Source organism: Eurosta solidaginis, chromosome X, assembly GCF_040869045.1.
Source record: "Eurosta solidaginis isolate ZX-2024a chromosome X, ASM4086904v1, whole genome shotgun sequence".
NCBI lineage: Eukaryota > Metazoa > Arthropoda > Insecta > Diptera > Tephritidae > Eurosta > Eurosta solidaginis.
In genome coordinates, this window is record NC_090324.1 from 181,070,280 (window position 1) to 181,090,304 (window position 20,025).

Here is a 20,025-nt window from a genome sequence, read left to right on the forward strand (position 1 = left end):
AGTCTGGTCCCAAATGGACCAGTTTCTCACAACTCGATATGAAGTCGTAGAGCGAGTCGATCAATGGCGACCAAATAAATTTAAAGCCACCCCCAAGCTAGGCCATCATTTAAACCACAGCAGTCGCATCCCTTTCAAAATAGATCAACCTCCCACACCCGGTCTCATATGACAGAGCAGGGGACAGTGTACAAGTGCGCTATGTGTAAAACCTCATCTCACCCCCTTATAAGTTGCTTCAAATTTAAGAAGCTGTCGACCTCTGATCGCAGAAGGTTTGTGAGAGAAAATAATATGTGTTTCAATTGCATCTCTCGGTCACATATATTGAAAGAATGTTCCAGTACCCAAACATGTAATCAATGTCAAGATCGGCACAACTCAGTTCTTCACGAAGACACGTCTCAAGTGCCGAAAAGACAACCCTCCCTATTGCAAAAGACAATCTCACAAACCACGAACACGAATTCCACAGTCTCACCCGGTAATACTCCCGATAAAGCGAATCCCCTGGATTAAAGCCCTTCATGCTCGCAGAAAAGCCAAGTCCAATTGTTTTATTCCGAAAACGATTGTGAAATAATTTTACCCACGGCTATCGTACCCGTAGAGCATAAAGGAGAAATTTTTAAACTAAGAGCTCTTGTAGATCAGGGCTCTGAAACATCCTTTATATCTACCTGAGCCCAAGATAGACTCAAACTCCCATTCAAACCCTCTAGATTTCAAATATCAGGGATGGGCGGCAAGGTAGTTCGGACCTCCAACAAATTGTGCTCTCTGACTTTGGTATCCCCCGATTTTAAAACCAGAATAAGTGCAGAGGCAATTGCATTACTCCGGCTAACAAAAAAGCTCCCCTCGCTTAAGCTCACCAGCGAGCTCCAAGCAAAATGGGCACACCTCAACCTCGCAGACTCGAACTGTCACTCCCCCTCGCAAATAGATCTCGTCCTAGGCAGTGATGTAATACCGCAAATCATCCAAAATGGCGTTGAGAAACTTTCCCCCATCTTCTAGCGTAGAAAACCATTTTCGGTTGGATTCTGGGCGGCAGAACCGCTGTGATGGTCAACGCTTTCTGCATGCAAGTCTCAGAAGTGACGAACGAAGATTTTAACTTTCTATTGTGAAAATTCTGGGAATTGGAGGAAGTTCCCACCAAACCCCAAATAACCCCAGAAGACGAGTTTTGCGAGAATTTCTACGCAGCCACAACCTCACGCGATGATAGTGGTCGTTATATCGTCAGGCTGCCGTTTAAACCCAGCTTCCCAGAGTCGATCTCACTATCCCACTCTCGGTCTTCAGCTCTAAGTCAGTTTCTTGGAATAGAGAGAAGTCTGTAGAAGAAAGGCGACCTAAAGACTCAATATGATAGTATCCTAGAAGAATACCTCACCCTCGATCATATGGAGGTAACGGGCTCCTATGAAAAATTTGACGGAGGTAAATGCGCCTCATTTTATACGTACATACAAATTTATTTTCAACGGAGACATAGAGAAAATGTACTGTCAAATTCTCATGCACGAGGACGACAGAGACTACCAGCGGATCGTCTTTCGGTCATCTCCACGCGATCCAATAAAGAACTACCGGCGTAAACTGTGCCCCCTACCTCGACATACGCACAATTCACCAACTAGCCAAAGATGTGGAAGAAACCTTACCGAAAGCCACCCCTGTCTTGACGAAAGAGACATAGATGACAATCTCTCTGGCAGGCATGAAATTCTCGCGGCTGAAACATCTCTCTCCCAAGTCATCCAAGTGCTAGCGTCAGCAGGATTTCCATTAAGAAAAATAACGGCCAACCACCCCAGTATTATAAAAAAAATCAAAAAAGAGGACTTGCTAGGTACCAATCTCTTGGAATTCGAGAAAGCAAGCAACACCAAAACTCTCGGCATACTGTAGCATTATGCGTCATGCCCACCTATGCAATACATTTGCGGCATTATGCATCATGAACTTCTATGCCAATGCAATTTTTTATGAAACGGCCACACGCAGTTATAGCGCAGTTGTATTACAATATTGTGTGACATAAATTACATTGACCCGACACAGCAGGAAGCCAACATCAATTGAAAGCCGAATACGAAACCCTTGTCATTTCACACCTTCACATTTTTGCTCAGTCACTCACCCCGGTCAATACACTTGCCGATCGTCAGTGTTAGTTTGTTATCAAAATATTCACACACAACTAATTTACATTGTTTATTTTGTTAATGTGAATCACCCAAATATTCACACACAAACATTTTACATGGTTCACATAAATAGCAATCTGCTGACTTTACATACTATTATTACAAATGTACATATTTTTAGTTTGTTAGTATTAGAATAATTATGAATGTGTAGGTTAAGAAATTATGTATAACAGAGAAGGAATTTCTTTAATAAAATGAATTATTGTCAGACATTGAAGCTGAAACATTCCTCTTATTAATTTTAATATTTCATGGCGATCCTGCCAGTTTGATTTGCAATAAGCATACAATTTGCTGACCAAGCAAATATTGCTTGAAAGATTTAGCTGCTCAGAGATCCTGCCCAGGAAATTTTAAAAACAAAGTATAAAAATTAATAATCTTGCCATCCGAGCAAAATTTGAATTCTAAAGGATCCTGAAATAAATAAGCAAATACAAAGGATTACAACTGCTATTGCAGCACAAATACAATAGAACCAAATCAAATATCAGCAAGGGGGCAATGTTATCAACAAAATACCGAAGAAACAAATGCAGAAGTCAAATAACATTGAAAAACAAACTTAAGCAGCGGCAGAGACCAAGGATGAATAAAGCATAAGGCGAAGTGGAATAAAAGGATTTAAAGGACATATTATAAACAGCAATATTCTGAAGGACCAATTGGCATCATGACTGGCGGAAAGCAGGATTTATAGTATAAAATTCAGAAATAAATGTGGCGGCCTTTATGGACGCTAAACTATGAGCAAAAACGAAAGTTTCTACTTAGGAATTTTTTAAATAAGGTACGACAAACAAATTTTTTTTCAAAAGTTTGATGTCAGCTTTGAAAATGACACAAACCAAACCGAAAAATACAAAAAAAATCTAGTTTTAGACAATACTCTATAAAGTAAATTCAAAAAAAAATGTATTTCAATTTTAATAAAACTAGAAATGTCAAAAATATTAAATTTAAAAATAATTTTTTTGGTAAATGCCCTATTGAAAAAAAAAAAAAATTTATTGTTAAAATCTAAAAGATTTTTTTTTTTTTTGAAAAAAAAGGATATTAACGCTATCGACGAAAATGGCTTAAAAATTAAAAATATTTTGTAAATCAAAAAAAAATAAATTATATTAAAATGCACAAACATTTTTTTTTTCAATATTTCCGTTAAGAACAAAAATTTTCTTAGACTTTAATAATGTTAACTAAACAAACAAGTAAAATTAGAATTTTTTTTAAGAAGAAAATTTAAATATCTAAATCATAAATGAAAAAATTCTAAAGTAACACAAAAACTACAATTTTAGAAATAAACTGTTAAAATAGCTATTAATTAAATAAGGCAAATTTATTTAAAATCAATGAAGGTCAGTAGTAAAATGGAATGCATAGGATAAAAGTATAAAATCGAAAAATTTTGTTAAAAATTTAATTTATTTCATTACTCATAGAAGCAGGAAGATAATTATATTTCAAAATGTATTGGTGGACAAAAATAGCCCAAGACATTATGATAGCCATAGCTGGCTACGAATTAGGTAAAGGAAACTCTGAAACACCAGAGAATAGAATTGTAAAATATGAGCCACCAGACCAAGTGGACACAAAAACCACTCAAAACATCACAGACATTTGGCTAGGTGGTTTAATATGTACAATAGGGCGATAACCGTTATACTCAAATACTATATGAAATTTAAGTATAGGCAATTAAATAACGCGCAACAGCGCGTCTAAATTTTTTTTCACCCAAATTACTAAACCCAAAGCAGAGGAAGAGCAATAAATAATCCAAGTATATCTCAAATAGTAAGTCTCAAAATGTCACAATTGACAGTAAAGGCAGCCCTGCCTAAAGCGAATAGCAAATCAAAAATTTGCATAAATTCCTTTGAATGCTCCTGACAAAGATGGTCTTGAAGCAGTATGAAATTCTAGGACAGTGGAAGTAAGCAAAACCTAATAAACAAAAAACTACAAACATCTTACAACCAGCCAAAACAAAAAAAAAAAAAATAATGAAGAAAAGTCACAAAGAGAATATATAAAAATAAATGTGAAGCGCTATATAAATGTGCAATAAAAGACTAGTCGCGCTCATTTCCATCTTAGGATAGAAAACTGGTAGCGTAGAAAAATTTTCAAGCAACCTGATTGTTGAGGAAGTTATTGACATAGGACAATATTCGACCAGGCTGAAATAAGCCGGCAATCCAGGACTTGAAATTTATAAGGAGAAACACAGTTGCCCTGAGGAACAAATTGGTGATAAAGAATAAAATATTTACTGCAGTAGGCGAATTTATAAAATAAAATTGGTACCCAAGTTCTCTAAGATCAAACAATTGCACAAACCCAAAAAGGTTTTGAAAGCAACAAATCCCGGCATAACAATAAAAATAATTCTTCATAAAAGTCATTAGATTCTGTCTTGGTGGCCGCCGCAGAAATCGCATGACACATAAGATCAAAGATATTGCTGGAAAATAGGAAAAGTATGAAAAATATGAAAAAAAATCAAGGGTAGAACATTTTTTTTCACCTCCACTGCTTCCGCTTACCCATTAATCGAACTACTACCAATACATAGCTACCTTTCTCTTCCGTCAACAACTACAACCCTCAATTTTATATGCAATTAGTTACAGATTTAACTAAATAAAATGAAAAAAAAAAAATTCAAGTGAAAAAAAATTTTTTTTTTGTCTAATAGTAATAATATGCGGAATTAGTTTAATAAAATAAATTCTAATTTCTCAGCTTCATATTTGTATAAATTATTATAAATGCATAAATACTAGAGAATAATTTCTAAAAGATAAGCGGGTTTTAAGTAGGTGCACACATTTAAGATCCGGCTGTGTAATAAGTAAAATAGATAAAATAAGTAAAATAACATCAGTCAAAAACGAAATATAAATATACCAAAAGTATCAAAGTCAGCATATTAAAAAAAAAAGTACCCAAACTCTAAAACATTTAAAATTCAAACAAAGAGTCTTATACAATTGTCCACAATCATATAAGCCTCTCTATCTAAGGCGGATGGTGTAGCATTATGCGTCATGCCCACCCATGCAATACATTTGTGGCATTATGCATCATGAACTTCTATGCCAATGCATTTTTTATGAAACGACCACACGCAGTCATAGCGCAGTCATATTACAATATTGGGCGACATAAATTACATTGACCCGACACAGCGGGAAGCCAACATCAATTGAATGCCGAATACGAAACCCTTGTCATTTCACACCTTAACATTTTTGCTCAGTCACTCACCCCGGTCAATACACTTGCCGATCGTCAGTGTTAGTGTGTCATCAAAATATTCACACATAACTAATTTACATTGTTTACTTTGTTAATGTGAATCACCCAAATATTCACACACAAACATTTTACATAAATAGCAATCTGCTGACTTTGCATACTATTATTACAAATGTACATATTTTTAGTTTGTTAGTATTAGAATAATTATGAATGTGTAGGTTAAGAAATTATGTATAAAAGAGAAAGAATTTCCTTAATAAAATGAACTATTGTCAGACATTGAAGCTGAAACATTCCTCTTATTAATTTTATTATTTCAATGCAGTGGAACGCCCTGACCGACACGTTTTCGTATACAGACTCAATATCCCCCTCGTCCGCTAGTACAAAACGAAAAATTCTCTCCTCGGTCGAAAAACTTTGTGACCCCGCAGGGTGGCTTACGCCGATTATGATTCAGGCCAAGATTTTACTCCAAGAGTTATGGATATACTGAACTGGCTGGGTCGAGCCAGTGAAGCGCCACTATATATCTGCGAACAACGCACGGTACCACCACGTCGTCCCACCTTCTGGTCGCTAAAGGCAAGGTTGCTCCTCTTCGCACTGTTAGTCTTCCAAGACTAGAACTGTGTGCAGCTCTCATCCTTGCCCGACTAATCGCCGTCGTACAGTCCCATCTCGAACTTTCCCTTAAAAATCTGTACTTGTGGTCTTACTTGGAAATTGTGCTAGCATGGCTCGAAAATCCTCCCCACGCTTGGAAAAGTTTCGTATCCAACCGAAGAGTTGAAATTCTTGATATCGTCGCGTCTCCTGGAAGCATGTAGGCAGTCGTGACAATCCAGCCGATATGGGCAAAAGAGGATGCAAACCCATGGACTTGGCAAATTCTTCGATGTGGTGGAATGGCCCCGCGTGGCTGACCAATCCACCCGAAGCCTGGCCAAAACCATCTACCCGCAGCATCAACCCGCCTGAAATGCGCCGAGTCGAAGCACTACACTCAGCTGAAGATGACCCCGATGTATTGGATCGATTTTCTTCTTTTCCTCGCGCCCTCAGGGTCATGGCATATGCCTTCAGGTTTAATAATAATCTCAAGGACAGAATTCGAGGCATTAAACCCGCTTATACCACCTCTCTGTCTCATGAAGATCTCCGCAAAATGAAAAATAAACTTGGGACGTTAACGCAAACCCGATGTTTTCCACGCGAAAAAGCATGCTTGGAAAATGCAAAACCAATTGATAAAAGAAGCTCTCTACTAACCCTGAACCCATACCTCGATGAAAATGGGCTCCTAAGGGTTCATGGTAGATTAGTTCATTCGACGTTAACTTACAATGAAAAACATCCCGTTATTATCCCAGAAAAATCTAGATTCGCTATCCTCTATATACAGTACCTCCACGAACTTCTCCTTCACGCCGAAATACGTCTCATGCAGCAATTCCTCAGAGAGGATCTCTATATTCCACGACTCAAACCCCTCATAAAGAGATACATACATCAGTGCAAAACTTGTACCCTCCACAAGCAGCAAATGCGATCGCAAATCATGGCGGCTTTGCCCCCGGAACGATGCACATACGCTTCGCCTTTTACCACTACCGGTGTCGACTTTGCGGGGCCTTTTCAAATAAAAGCCTCTTTGCTAAGGTCTCACACCTTACTGAACGGCTACGTGGCCGTTTTTGTCTGTTTCGTGACAAAAGCTATCCACCTTGAGCTATGCTCGGACTTAACTACTAATGCCTTTCTCGCAGCATTTGCTCGCTTCGTCGGGCGTCTTGTGGGAATCTGCAGTGAAGAGTTTCAAATTGCACTTCAAGAGGACTGCAGGAGGCCACAAGCTCACCGTTGAAGAATTTACCACCCTCTTGGTAAGAATAGAAGCCGTATTGAACTCTCGTCCTATCTCACCTTTATCCCAAGATCCCACCGTACTTACCGCGCTGACCCCGGCGACTTTCTCAGAGGTAGCCCCCTTCTCGCTATCCCTGAAGTGGATCACGCGGATTTATCTCTTATAAACCGATGGGACAAGGTAAAAAGCTTACATCATCAATTCAGCAAAAGTTGGGAGGAAGACTACCTATAGGATCTCCAGAAAAGGCAGAAGTGGAAAAATTCACAACCCGAACCCAAGGTCGGTGAGTGTGTCTGCATTCACGACGACTCACTTCCCCCGACCGAATGGCGTCTTGGACGCATTGAAAAAATTCATCCAGGACCGGACGGCCATACACGTGTTGTTAACGTTCGTACGCAAACCGGCACCCTCATACGACCACTTTTATAAGCTCTGTTTCCTCCCTCAGACTGAAAGCCCACCATCTCGGGCAAACCCGGAGAATTCGTAGCTACTCTCAAACCACCTCTGGCCACTCTTACCACATCATCGTCACTAATATGTCGTATTTCGCAACATAATGCCAGCTGAAAACCCCTGTATCAGTATTTCTCTCCACTAAAATACTTTTACAACTGTAATTACAGATCGCTATGGATCGCTATCGATCGTCGTCACGAAGGCCAGTGCGGTCGGATATCGTTGCTCCCAACCGCGCCAATGAATCACGCAGCTCAACGCTATTAACTGATTACCGACGGTGTCGCATATTCACCCGTCAGAACGCTCTTCGGAACTGCGACATATTCAAAAAAATGAAACCACCCCAGAGATGGATGCTTGCACGAGTCCATAAGTTCTGCCTAAATTGCTTGGCATTATCCCACGTCACCAGCGAGTGCAGCATGTATGACAGATGCCGGATCTGTGGAGCGCGACATCACTCCCTACTCCATCGGCGGAACGCTACCCCAAGCGCCCAACGCGCCATCCAGGCACCCCAGCCTGGCAGATCCGCCGTACCAACTCCGGCACCCTACGCGCCGCCCAGGCATCCCGGCCTGGTCGATCAGCCGTACCGGCACCCCCTGCCGCCACCGGGCGACAGCATTCTCGCCCAGGAAACAACATTCCCTCAGCAGCACCTAGCATCGCCCGACGCACCATTCGATGCACCGCGCAAGGGCTGCCGACTGCCAAAGCTGGAGGAAAATTGTCCGAAATCCTCGTGCGAGATGCGTTGCGGACCCTTAAGGAACTGCAGGAGGCTCTAGCCGCTGAACGCGCCTAGGGCGGGGACGATGGCTGAGCGACTAGCCAGCAACAGCCAACTGCATCAACATATTCTAATTAAAAAGCAAAACTTGAATTTTACCTGAATTTTTCTATATTGAATTTGAACACGTACCTTATTTATAACTACTGTAACTAAGTTACATATGAGCCGTTTATTTTGAAAGTGGCATAAGTCATTTCCAACTCGTGGTCTTAAATGCATTGTTATTTTTGAACGAATGCATATATAGATGGTTCTACAATTATAAAATAATAATAAGAATTGCATCTTTTGGATATTGGACTCTAACAAACTGGAGGCGAGGAGAGATTCAAACAAATTATCACTGAACCTAAACGACATGAAATGACTTATGCCACTTTCAAAATAAACGGCTCATATATATATAAATATGTACATTGAATCTTTCTATACATTACCATTTGATGTATAGCTATTATATTTAAGACTCATGAATTCCGTTAAATCCATGAATTATATCATCACAGCAGCCGTGTACCATACAGCCACCTACAAGAAAGTAAGGTGAAAAATTTACTGCCACCCCTAAACAGTATATTTGAAGGCGTTTTCGAGATATAGACCAAAATGTGCGCCAGGGTGACCCAGAATATCATCTGTCGGGTACCAGCTAATTTATTTATATATGTAATACCACAAACAGTATTCCTGCAAAGCTTCTAAGGGCTTTTGATTTCGCCCTGCAGAACTTTTTTATGTTCTTCTACTTAATATGGTAGGTGTCACACACATTTTACAAGGTTTTTTTCTAAAGTTATATTTTGCGCCAATAAACCAATCAAATTACCATGTTTCATCCCTTTTTTCGTATTTGGTATAGAATTATGGCATTTTTTTAAATTTTTCGTAATTTTCGATATCGAAAAAGTGGGCGTGGTCATAGTCAGATTTCGGCCATTTTTTATACCAATACAAAGTGAGTTCAGATAAGTACGTGAACTGAGTTTAGTAAAGATATGTCGATTTTTGCTCAAGTTATCGTGTTAACGGCCGAGCGGAAGGACAGACGGTCGACTGTATATAAACTGGGCGTGGCTTCAACCGATTTCGCCCTTTTTCACAGAAAACAGCTACCGTCCTAGAATCCAAGCCCCTACCAAATTTCACAAGGATTGGTAAATTTTTGTTCGATTTATGGCATTAAAAGTATCCTAGACAAATTAAATGAAAAAGGGCGGAGCCACGCCCATTTTGAAATTTTCATTTTTCCATTGTCCAAAATTTTACTAATTTTCTATTCTGCCTCATACGTTCAACTCACCTACCAAGTTTCATCGCTTTATCCGTGTTTGGTAGGGCGGGTCGATTTAAAAATCCCTCATTGCTCTGTGAATTCGTATTCTAGGGATCAAAATAAGAAACTTTTCCGAAGGAACCATACCTCTAAAACGAATTCTGATGCCCCCCCCCCCCCCTTTGGATCGAACTTTTGGGTAGGGGCAATTTCAATTCTAAAAATAATTTCCATATATAAAAGGGGCGTGGCACCTTCCATACAAATGGAATATTTATTACAGCTTAAGTCTGAAGGTATTCATGCTAGAACATTGACGTTCAGTAAGGAGTTATACGAGGTTAATTAATCCCTAACGCCACCAAGAAAATATAGGGTGCAGGAGAAGGGGGCAGACACCTCCCATACAAATAGAATATATCATACTGCATATCTCTAGATGTAGTAATGGTAGGATGATGAAAATTGGTTAGGAACTATATGACGTGAAGTCATACACCTCCAGTAAAATTAAGATAAATGAGATTTTTAAACGGTTTTATTTAGGTTGACTTGACAAAGCGACCCTTGAAAAAAATCGCCGCTAGGTGGCGCAAGGATCGAGATATTCACAAAAATCGTATTTGTTGGTCGATTGGGCTCATATTTGGAACACATAATATATATGTACTAGCAGACACGGCAGACGGTTTTCTGCCCTAAATTTGGTATATCTGCATACATTTTAATAAGCTTTTTCCGTCTAACTCTGCCCTCGCCCCTCTACACTTTTTCCTAATCTTTGTATTCACTCCTCCCTCCGTATTTTTCGCTTCATCTATCTCCATCTTCGTCTCATTCTATTTATTTCTCAGTCTCCTTCTCTCTTTTCTCTTCTCTCAATTTTTTCTCATTCTTCTTCATATCTTATTGCCGGTCCCAGAGGGTGGTATGTATTTGGTTCCAGTCCCATTCCGAGTCTCAGTCCCAGTCCCACTCCGAGTCTCAGTCTTAGTCCCAGTCCTAATCCGAGTCCCAGTCCGTCTCTGTTCTGCTTCCCGGAAAAAAGCATCGTAAATACTAATATAGGCATATTTGTATACCAAATTCCATGCAAATCGAATAGGACGTATGCAAAATAGGTATGTGTGTATTATTAATTCATGTCTTTATTTCGGCTTCGCATGCATATTTATCAGTTTTGCCAGGCTGATGCGACTAAATCGAATATCACAATGAAAATTACTTAAAAGCTCTCAGCAACAGCTTTCATTTAATATCCAAAACACCCACACATTCTAGGGGTATCCGGGTTCATGTTTTGGCCAATATCTCGAAAACCTAGTCACCAATAGGTATGAAAACTACCCTGTTGCAAAGCACTCATCAACAGTTTTCATTTGATATCCATATTGTATAAACATTGTCTCGGGGTATCCGGGTCCACGTTTTCGAAAATATATCTCGAGACCCAAGACACCCAGCGGTATAAAAAATTATCTGTAGTAAAGCACACATCAAAAGCTTCAATTCGATATCCATAATGTAAAAACGCATCCTAGTGTTACCCTGATCCACGTTTTGGCCTATATCTCGAGACTCTAGTCAGCTATAGGTATGAAAACTACCCTGTACTAAAGCACTCATCAGCAGCTTTCATTTGATATCCATATTGTATAAACTCATTCTAGGGGTGCCCGGGTCCACTTTTTGTCCTATATCTCGAGACCCTAGTCACCAATATGTATCCTGGTCCACTTCCCGGAAGAAAAATTATCCGACATTTTGTTCTAGATATAACGCTACCTACATACCAAATTTCAGGCAAATCGAGCCATTTATACGATAGTTTAGAATAAATGGGTCCCTGGTCCACTTCCCGGAAAAAAACTCTTCACAAACACTCTCCGGGTTCCTACTAAGTTATCCTGCAAATTTGAATAAAATCGGCGTGGTAGTTTCGGAGTCCATAAGCCTCATACAAATATACAAACATACATACATACATCCTATTTTATATATAAAGATCACAAATCGGAAGAAAATCGAGTAGTCTTACCATCAGATGAAATGTGGGCGGCAAGGAGCGTGTACTGACCGTAGATACGGGCGCATCTCATTCCTTAATCCGATCTGATTTGGTCAACTGGAGAGTAAAGCCATTACCTGGAGCAAGATTTCATACGATCACTGGCGAGTATAGCCAAGGCCAGGGAGAAGTGGCATGTGAAGTCTTAATTGGAAAGGTCACGGTTCTACACAAATTCTTTGTGGCAGAGATTGTTGATGAAGTCATATTGGGAGTGGAGTTCTTAGTTGACCATGGCATCAGGATCGAAATGCAAGGAAGGCTTATGCGCTATAAGAACAAGGATGTACCGCTTAGCTTCAGTTTGGAGAAAGGGTTCAGCAGTAAGCAAGTGCTGGTGGCGGAGATTCGACAAAGACCACAAAAGTCAAAGGCAGTAGATCGGGCAAAGGTTGATGGAACGAATCGGCCAAACAAATCAAAATGCAAGGTACCTACCTGCGAGGAAAACAATGTCAGTAACAAACCCTAGTGGACGCACTAAAACCAACGAAAGAATTTACCAGAAAGAATGCATGGGTGGTTTCAAGCCAGGGCGCACTACTGTTGTGAAACGTCAGAACAATACTTATTATGCAAAGCCAATCGGCCAGGCTCAACTTCTTCCAAATAGTCCAGTGGCCAAGCAACAGGATGCGAGGCAACGAACCAGGTTAATGAGTAGTAAGATGAAACACATGTATGACGAGAACAACAATTTGGTACTGTTATACAACTCTCACCCGCGGAAAGGTGTTCCATCCAAATTTTTCTTCAGTAAGGAAGGCCCGTACAAAGTTGTGAAGAGGATCAGTGATGCAAACAATTGGGAAAGCACGAAATAGAAGGGTGGTTCATTTGGAGAGGCTAGCAGCGGTTGGATCGAGAGATTTGTCTGATCGGGTCGATCAGACATAGGTGGAAGGCAGTGTGACGAATATTAGCATCACTAAGCTGCTATTAAATAAATGCACAACAAAAATAAAGCAGCCACTCTTATGCAGAAGGCGACGAAGGGATATTTCACCAACATAAATATGTAGTCACCAGCCGAAGTAGTTATTCACACATACACACGCATATGGCTATGGGAGAGGCGTGGACTACAGATATACAGGTATATAGCTGGTAACTAACCACGCATGACATACAACTCTTTGCGAAATTACTAGACCTTAGGAGAAATGGGTAAACGAGGAAACCGAGAGTATAAACCAAGAAAATATAGGGTGCGGGAGAAGGGGGCAAACACCTCCCATACAAATGGAATATATCATACTGCATATCTCTGGATGTAGTAATGGTAGGATAATGAAAATTGGTTGGAACTATATGACGTGAAGTAAAATGTGGAATCGAGAAAAAGAAGATAAATGAGATTTTTAAACGGTTTTATTTAGGTTGACTTGACAGGCAGCACGGCCGACCGTTGTGAACGAATTTTGTAATTAAAATTTAAGTAACTTACCGATAAGCTACAAGCTTGAAACTTGGAATATAGTTCAGAACACGATGACAATGCAATAATACGAAAAAAAATCGTCGCTAGGTGGCGCAAGGATCAAGATATTCACAAAAATCGTATTTGTGGTCCGATTTGGAACACATGATACATACATGAATAGAAAGCGACCTACGATTTGGCTATTATTTGGAACAAATATTGCATACAGTCCGGTAGAAGTGACATCAAAATATTTTGGAGTTGGAAGAGGGACAAGCATACGTGGCGCAGAGTCGAGTAAAGTCTTTGGAAGGATTATGTATTGAGGACTTAGATTGCAACAAATTGTGAGGAAAGAGTCCTTGTAATAATGAGTCATTAAATAGAATGAGAAATAATAGGCAATTAAATAAATACTAAACACTTGAAAATAAAAATAATTAAAAGAAAAAATTGTGTTAAACGGTTTTATTGAAAACAATACCTACATGAAATAATAATAATGCTAAAAGCTAGAAAAGCTAGTCATCATACTCCTCATCAATCTAGAGCGTTGATCAGACAATTAAATACAAAGCGTTGGGCACGTGAAATTTCTACAAATGTGAGGCGTACCATAACCTGATTAAGGTTCAGTTGGTCTTATATATGACTATCAATAGACATTTAACGCCGTCCAACGCTTTTATTTAATTGTCTGATCAACGCCCTAGATTGATGAGGAGTGTGATGACTATTACCTAGGACCTACATAATTATTTTCTAGCTTTTGGTGTTTTTATTATTTCATGTAAGTATTGTTTTCAATAAAACCGTTTAACTTAAAAATGTGTGTTTAATTATTTTATTCAGAACTATGGCTGCCGTAAAAACATAGATTATTTCAACACGTAAAGTTTGATTGCAGTTCTTGGTTTGGCTGTTATTCTTCTGGTATTCCTTTGGGGTTTGTTTTGTTTAGGATTGGTATTTTTGGATGCGCCTAGAGGATTCGGAAAAAAAATTTCTGCTAAATTTGATAGTAGTTGATGTCAGAGCGAAAAGGGAAATCACTATGTCAGTTGTTTGCTCAGGTACTGTCTACAAACATCTGATACACCGCTGTGCAACACAAGCAAACGGTCAGGCCAAAGTGAGTGTGTGGGATGAGTGCACCAAGACTCATAAACAGTCGGTGCAAGTTTTAGATCCAACCCTTAAGGATTTGAGGTGTAATGATCACCCCAAGGGTGATGCTTTCCTTTTACTTGCTGGAACAGTCGCAGATGAAGTAAATGCGTGCAAGTTTTAGACCGAACATTCAAGGATTTGAGGTGTAGTGAACACCCCAAGAGTGATGCTTTCATTTTACTTCCTGGAACAGCCGCAGATGAAGTAAATGCGTGCTTTTTCGTCTATCGATGGCTTTACGTACAAAAATTTACTCTCTTTACAAATATGAGAGCGCATTTTGGCAGAAAAACTTCGGCAGCAGGTTTTGCTAAACAACTTCTTGAAATTGATTATGGCCAAATTCCCTTTTCTTTACTATCACATTTAATTTTTTTTCCTTCAAGTTTTTGCGAAATTATGACATAACTTGAAGCCTTAATAGCTAATGTTTTTTCCAAATATTGAATCTATCTTTACAAACTATAAATGGCTTCGAGAAAGAACATTTTTGGCACCTTAAAATGAAGATGTAATATCATTAGGACCGAAACAGCTTATCACTCCATTAACACAGACGTGGAAGAATTCCAAACTGTGCATATCCGGTTGAGTTTCTTATCTCTTTTGAGCCATCACGAATTCCTCCTCATCGATTGATCTTTAGAAAAGGGGCCATAGTATTTATGCTTCGTTATTTGCATTCTCCGCGCTTACGCAGTGGGACAAGGCTTTTCATCACAAAACTTTTACGAATGTCATTGAAGCAGTTAGTTTATTGGAAAATTTCGAAAACCGATATATATGCCTTTTCAATTTTAAATGCCTCCAGTTTCCTATCCCTATCAATGAAGCTCAAGCTCGGGCATTAGCTGGGATTCAAGGGATTGATAAGCGCAATACAAACCTTTATAGCTTCAGTTTTTCTGCAACCCAATTGTCCGCCTCACCTACGCGAGGGTAATCCTGTTACAAATATGAATATATCATACAACAACAGACATTACCTGGAGCAGAAGTGTACCTTACTATGTTTTACTTATGGCCAATTACGCGTAGACTGCATATTTTTATAGAAACGTGGGATAAAACCCATGGGCATAAGCTAGTATTAAAATAAAATTTAACAGTAGAGTTCAGGAGTATCCTAATCTAAAAGGGTAAGTAGTTATGTGTAATGCTAATAGCCCTCCATTTAAAAATAATACACCAAGTTATATAAGTACAGCGTCAACAACAGACGATATTGACAAATATGTGTGACCCGGCCTATGAAAAGGTGGCTTATGACTCAAAAAAAGAAAACTACTAAGAAACTGAAGAAATGCATTGTTTATCTTTAACAGCTGTTTCTCGCAATTTCTTTTTTGAGCCATAATCCACCTTTTCATAGGCCGGGTCACATATGTTAAGTATAATAAGATAAAGCAACTTCCGACCCAATAAACAATATTCTGTTGATCAGCAAATTAGTAATAAAATTTAATTCCATTTATATCGACTATTGCGAAACTTTAAAACAAGCACTTTCACTATTTATTCTGATTAAATAGTAGTAATCATTTTAACCTTTTAAGTAAATACATTGTGTACTTTATTTTGAGCTGGAATAAAGTTAAGAGTTCGGTTTGGTATGGAGCTTATCCAACTGCGATGTTAATTAAATCTTCTTAAGCTTTTTGCCTTTGTCTTTTAAAAAAAAATCCGCTTTCCACAACCAAGACGAATTTCCCATGTTTAAGTAACAATGACTCAAGAAGTAGCTTCAGTTCTTTATAGAGCTACACTTAAGTAGAAAAATATTTGTTTACTCTCAGTGTGAAAACTTTGCCTCTTTTAGTTTTTTTACTCACCGATTGATGCGCCTATAGACTGTGTATATAAAGAATTTTGTGTTTGTGATATCGAAGAGATACTATCATATATTATTGCATCACTACCATTAGCTCCCGTGGTAGGATAATTACTGTGAGCGTCGTAATATGCCGAGGTACTGTTTGTTGTCAAGCTCCCTAGCTCGGAGAGAAATTTATGCTCATCCTTTACACACCATTTTCCAGGCCAGATCTGTTAAAAGAAACAGAAAATTTGTAATAATCAGAATATAATTTAATAAAATGTTAGCTATAATCAAAGCTAGGTGAATATGTAATCAGTACTTGCATTTGAATAAATCTGATCCCCGCTGTATGCTATTCGTTGTCTTTTGTTACTGTCTTCCAATGGCAAATTATTTTCACGGGGTTCGTCTGGAATTACAGAAAATATACTTTCATTGCAGTACTTTTGAGATTACAAATATAAAATTTTAATTTGAAAACAGCAATTACTAACGCCTGCAGCAATAAATTGCTGTTTTGTATGCTCTTATTGACAGGCATTTATACTTGTTTTGTTCCTTCCGGAAATTTTCTTGATACGCTGCAATGGACGCACCTCAATAAACTGATGCAAGACAACAAGTTAATTCCTATATCGTACTGTTTATTCGTTAACCACTTTTTGGAAAAAACATTTATAAGTAGTATTGCCATTTTAGCTTCTCTCAAACTAGATTTAGCTTTTCTTCTCCTTTTAGCTTGAAAAGTGGCGATTTAGCCTTAAGCTTTTTTAAGCTTTTTTCAGAACTCTTTTTAGCTTTTCTGCAAAATTGCCGGTTTGTCTCCAAACCAAATTTGACAAGCAATTACGGGAAATCGTTCCAATACACATCAACATATAAATGGTTTTCTAAGTCCGCATGTAGACAAAAGAGCTAAGCAAGGCGATATGCTGTCCGAATTGATGAATTGGAACCCTTGCAAACTGTATGCACACGAATGGGATAAAACAGGTTCCAAAGTCCAATTTTTGGGACAAGTATAAAAACGCGTTTCGGAAAAATCAATTTACCTGTCTTTCCAGGTTTGTTTTAAAGTTTTTAGTTTTGCCAGAATGGGAGCGAATTTGAAGTAATATAGCAGCTTCGATAAGCCTCTATGCTGCTACTAACACAACAATAGCCACACATACATGTAAACAGCAAAGCTTAGAGCGAAGAAGAAAGAGAAAATAGACACTTATACATACATATACGAGTACACCGCAATAAACGGCGCATATTACGCGCAGAAGTTATTGCTCGCACATCTAATAAGAAGACAATCGTGAATATGAGTATATAAATGAGAAATAAATAAGAAACTGTTCGAGAAGGCTATTCATGAAAAGTCTAGACCCTAGGAGAAAGAGGTGAACGAGGCATCAGACAGTATAAAAGCAGCGCAACCTGAGGAATCATAAATCAGTTTGATTTTAACACGCAATAAGTCAAGTACGTGCTGTCAACAAATAACATTTTGTTATACTGAACATTTGAGTTATTTATTCGACAGTCCAGCGATTCCAGCTTTAACAGAAAGTGCAGAATAATCGTTAAAATTGGTGTCAGAAGAGGGATTGTTGAATAAATTCTAGAGTTCCGAAAGACAACTAGGACGCTAAAGCTAAGTGAATTGAAGAACCAGCAACTGAAAAGGGAGTTGGAGAACCGTGTATTGAATACAACGGGCAATAAATCCGACGTCTTTCATCCTGATAGGGAAAAGGCAAAAAAATGGAAGAGAAAACCGAAACACCGCAGACAATGAAGAACACAGACTTGAATTTTTTGCATTAAGCCAGATGTGAAGGCCAAATACCCTAATAACATCGATACTAATAACAATGCAGGACATTCAATGATAATCAGGTTAAATCAAAGGTTAGGTTAGGTTTGTCTTCGCAAAGTCAGCATATATAAAGGGAGTTTAGTATAGTTTTCCATAGGAAAGAAGTGTCCTAGAATGTTGAGCCATGCACCTGCAAAGTGTAAGTCCCTTTTACATTAGAAAATCATTGAACTCAAGTCGGTCATGACATAAACTAAGAGGGTGATAGAGGGGGGAAGTAGTTCAGCATCACCCATACCAAGCAGTTCTTAAAATTTTTGTTGCTAATTCTTGGTGTATTCCGTGTTTTATTTCACGCTTTCTTTTAAGAGGAATTGACAAATGTAAAGGGGAATAGAAGACACAAAAGGAAATGCCAGCAGAATTGAATTCAAGAATTCTGTAATGAAATTCCACAATTAGAAGTCGGAAATAAGAAATTGTTCTCTTATTTTTAGACATTCACAAAACACCGAATAATTACCCTCAAACGGCTGCGAAACTTGTAAAAATTCTATCAGCGCAAAACGCATTTTTATTTAATTCTTTTCTGTGTACAACAATATCAGCAAAATTACATCAACAACATGAAGGTCTTAAACTTTTTTTTTGCAAAAATATCTTGACAGAGTACAAGTATTACTATGCCGCCTTCGGATTATTGCTCCCGCAATTAAAACGCGTCATTTGGCACCTCTCCCGAAATTTTTTGACATGTATTAAAAATTGACGCCTGTGGTAAATAATTCCTTCCATTGAATGTTTATTTCTAAATTTAATGCCAAAATCAGTATAGGGAGCTACTTTTTCCTCAAAAGATACTAAAATATCGAAACTAACAAATATCTATGAATGCGGAATAATCTTAATTAAAGATTTCGCATATGTGCAGCCAAGAAACCATCATACATTTTAAGATTGTGTAATTTTCGTCACAAAAATTAATACGCATTCTAGGTATAATAAATTAGCTCCTGGCGTATATTTGCTTGTATGGGAAGCCTTTTTATACCTTTCATGAACATGAAATGGTATATAAACTTTGGTCCGATGTTTGTAATGTTGAGAAATATAGAAGATAGACTCACCATTAAGTATACCGAATTGATCAGGACGATGAACTGAGTTGATATAGCCATGTCCGTCTGTCCGTCCGTCTGTCGGTTTGAACGCAAACTAGTACTTCAAATTCTGAGATATCTCAACGAAAATTGGCACAAGGATGTATTTTTGTATTATATTAGACATTTGTCGGATCCGGTAGGATCGGACCACTATAGCATATATCTCCCATACAACCGATCGTTCAGATAAGACGATTTTGGTCATTCCTGCTGCAGTTTAGAAAGTATAAACGTGAAACTCGGTGATATATATTTTAATATATCATAGAAGATTTTCCAAAGAAATCACTTTGATCGGAGCTATATATAGTATATATCCCATACACCCGATCGTTCAGATAGAAAGATTTTTTGGCCATTTTTTCCTGAATTGAGAAAGTATAAACGTGAAACTCGGTGATATATATTTTAATATATCATAGAAGATTTTGTGAAAAAATCACTTTGAACGGAGCTATATATAGTATATATCCCGGTTGTATGGCAATTTCTCCCTTAATTTCCAATATAAAAACGTTAAACTTGGTGATATTTATTCCAATACATCATAGACGATTTCATGAAAAAATCTTTTCGATCGGAGCTATATATAATATATATCCCATACAACCGATCGTTCAGATAGAAAGATTTTTAGCCATTTCTCCCTTAATTTCCAATATAAAAACGT

The 20,025-nt window shown here is 38.2% G+C and overlaps 1 protein-coding gene across 1 annotated transcript in view; it reads right to left on the reverse strand.

The window, feature by feature from the left end:
- The window catches only part of sv (shaven), a 956,023-nt gene that overhangs the window by 64,980 nt on the left and 871,018 nt on the right, over positions 1-20,025 (reverse strand). The window contains exons 3-4 of the mRNA XM_067758509.1: positions 16,706-16,791; positions 16,396-16,609 (exon numbers count right to left, since the gene is read on the reverse strand). Coding sequence (XP_067614610.1) covers positions 16,396-16,609; positions 16,706-16,791 — 300 coding nt within the window. The remainder of the gene's footprint in view (positions 1-16,395; positions 16,610-16,705; positions 16,792-20,025) is intronic.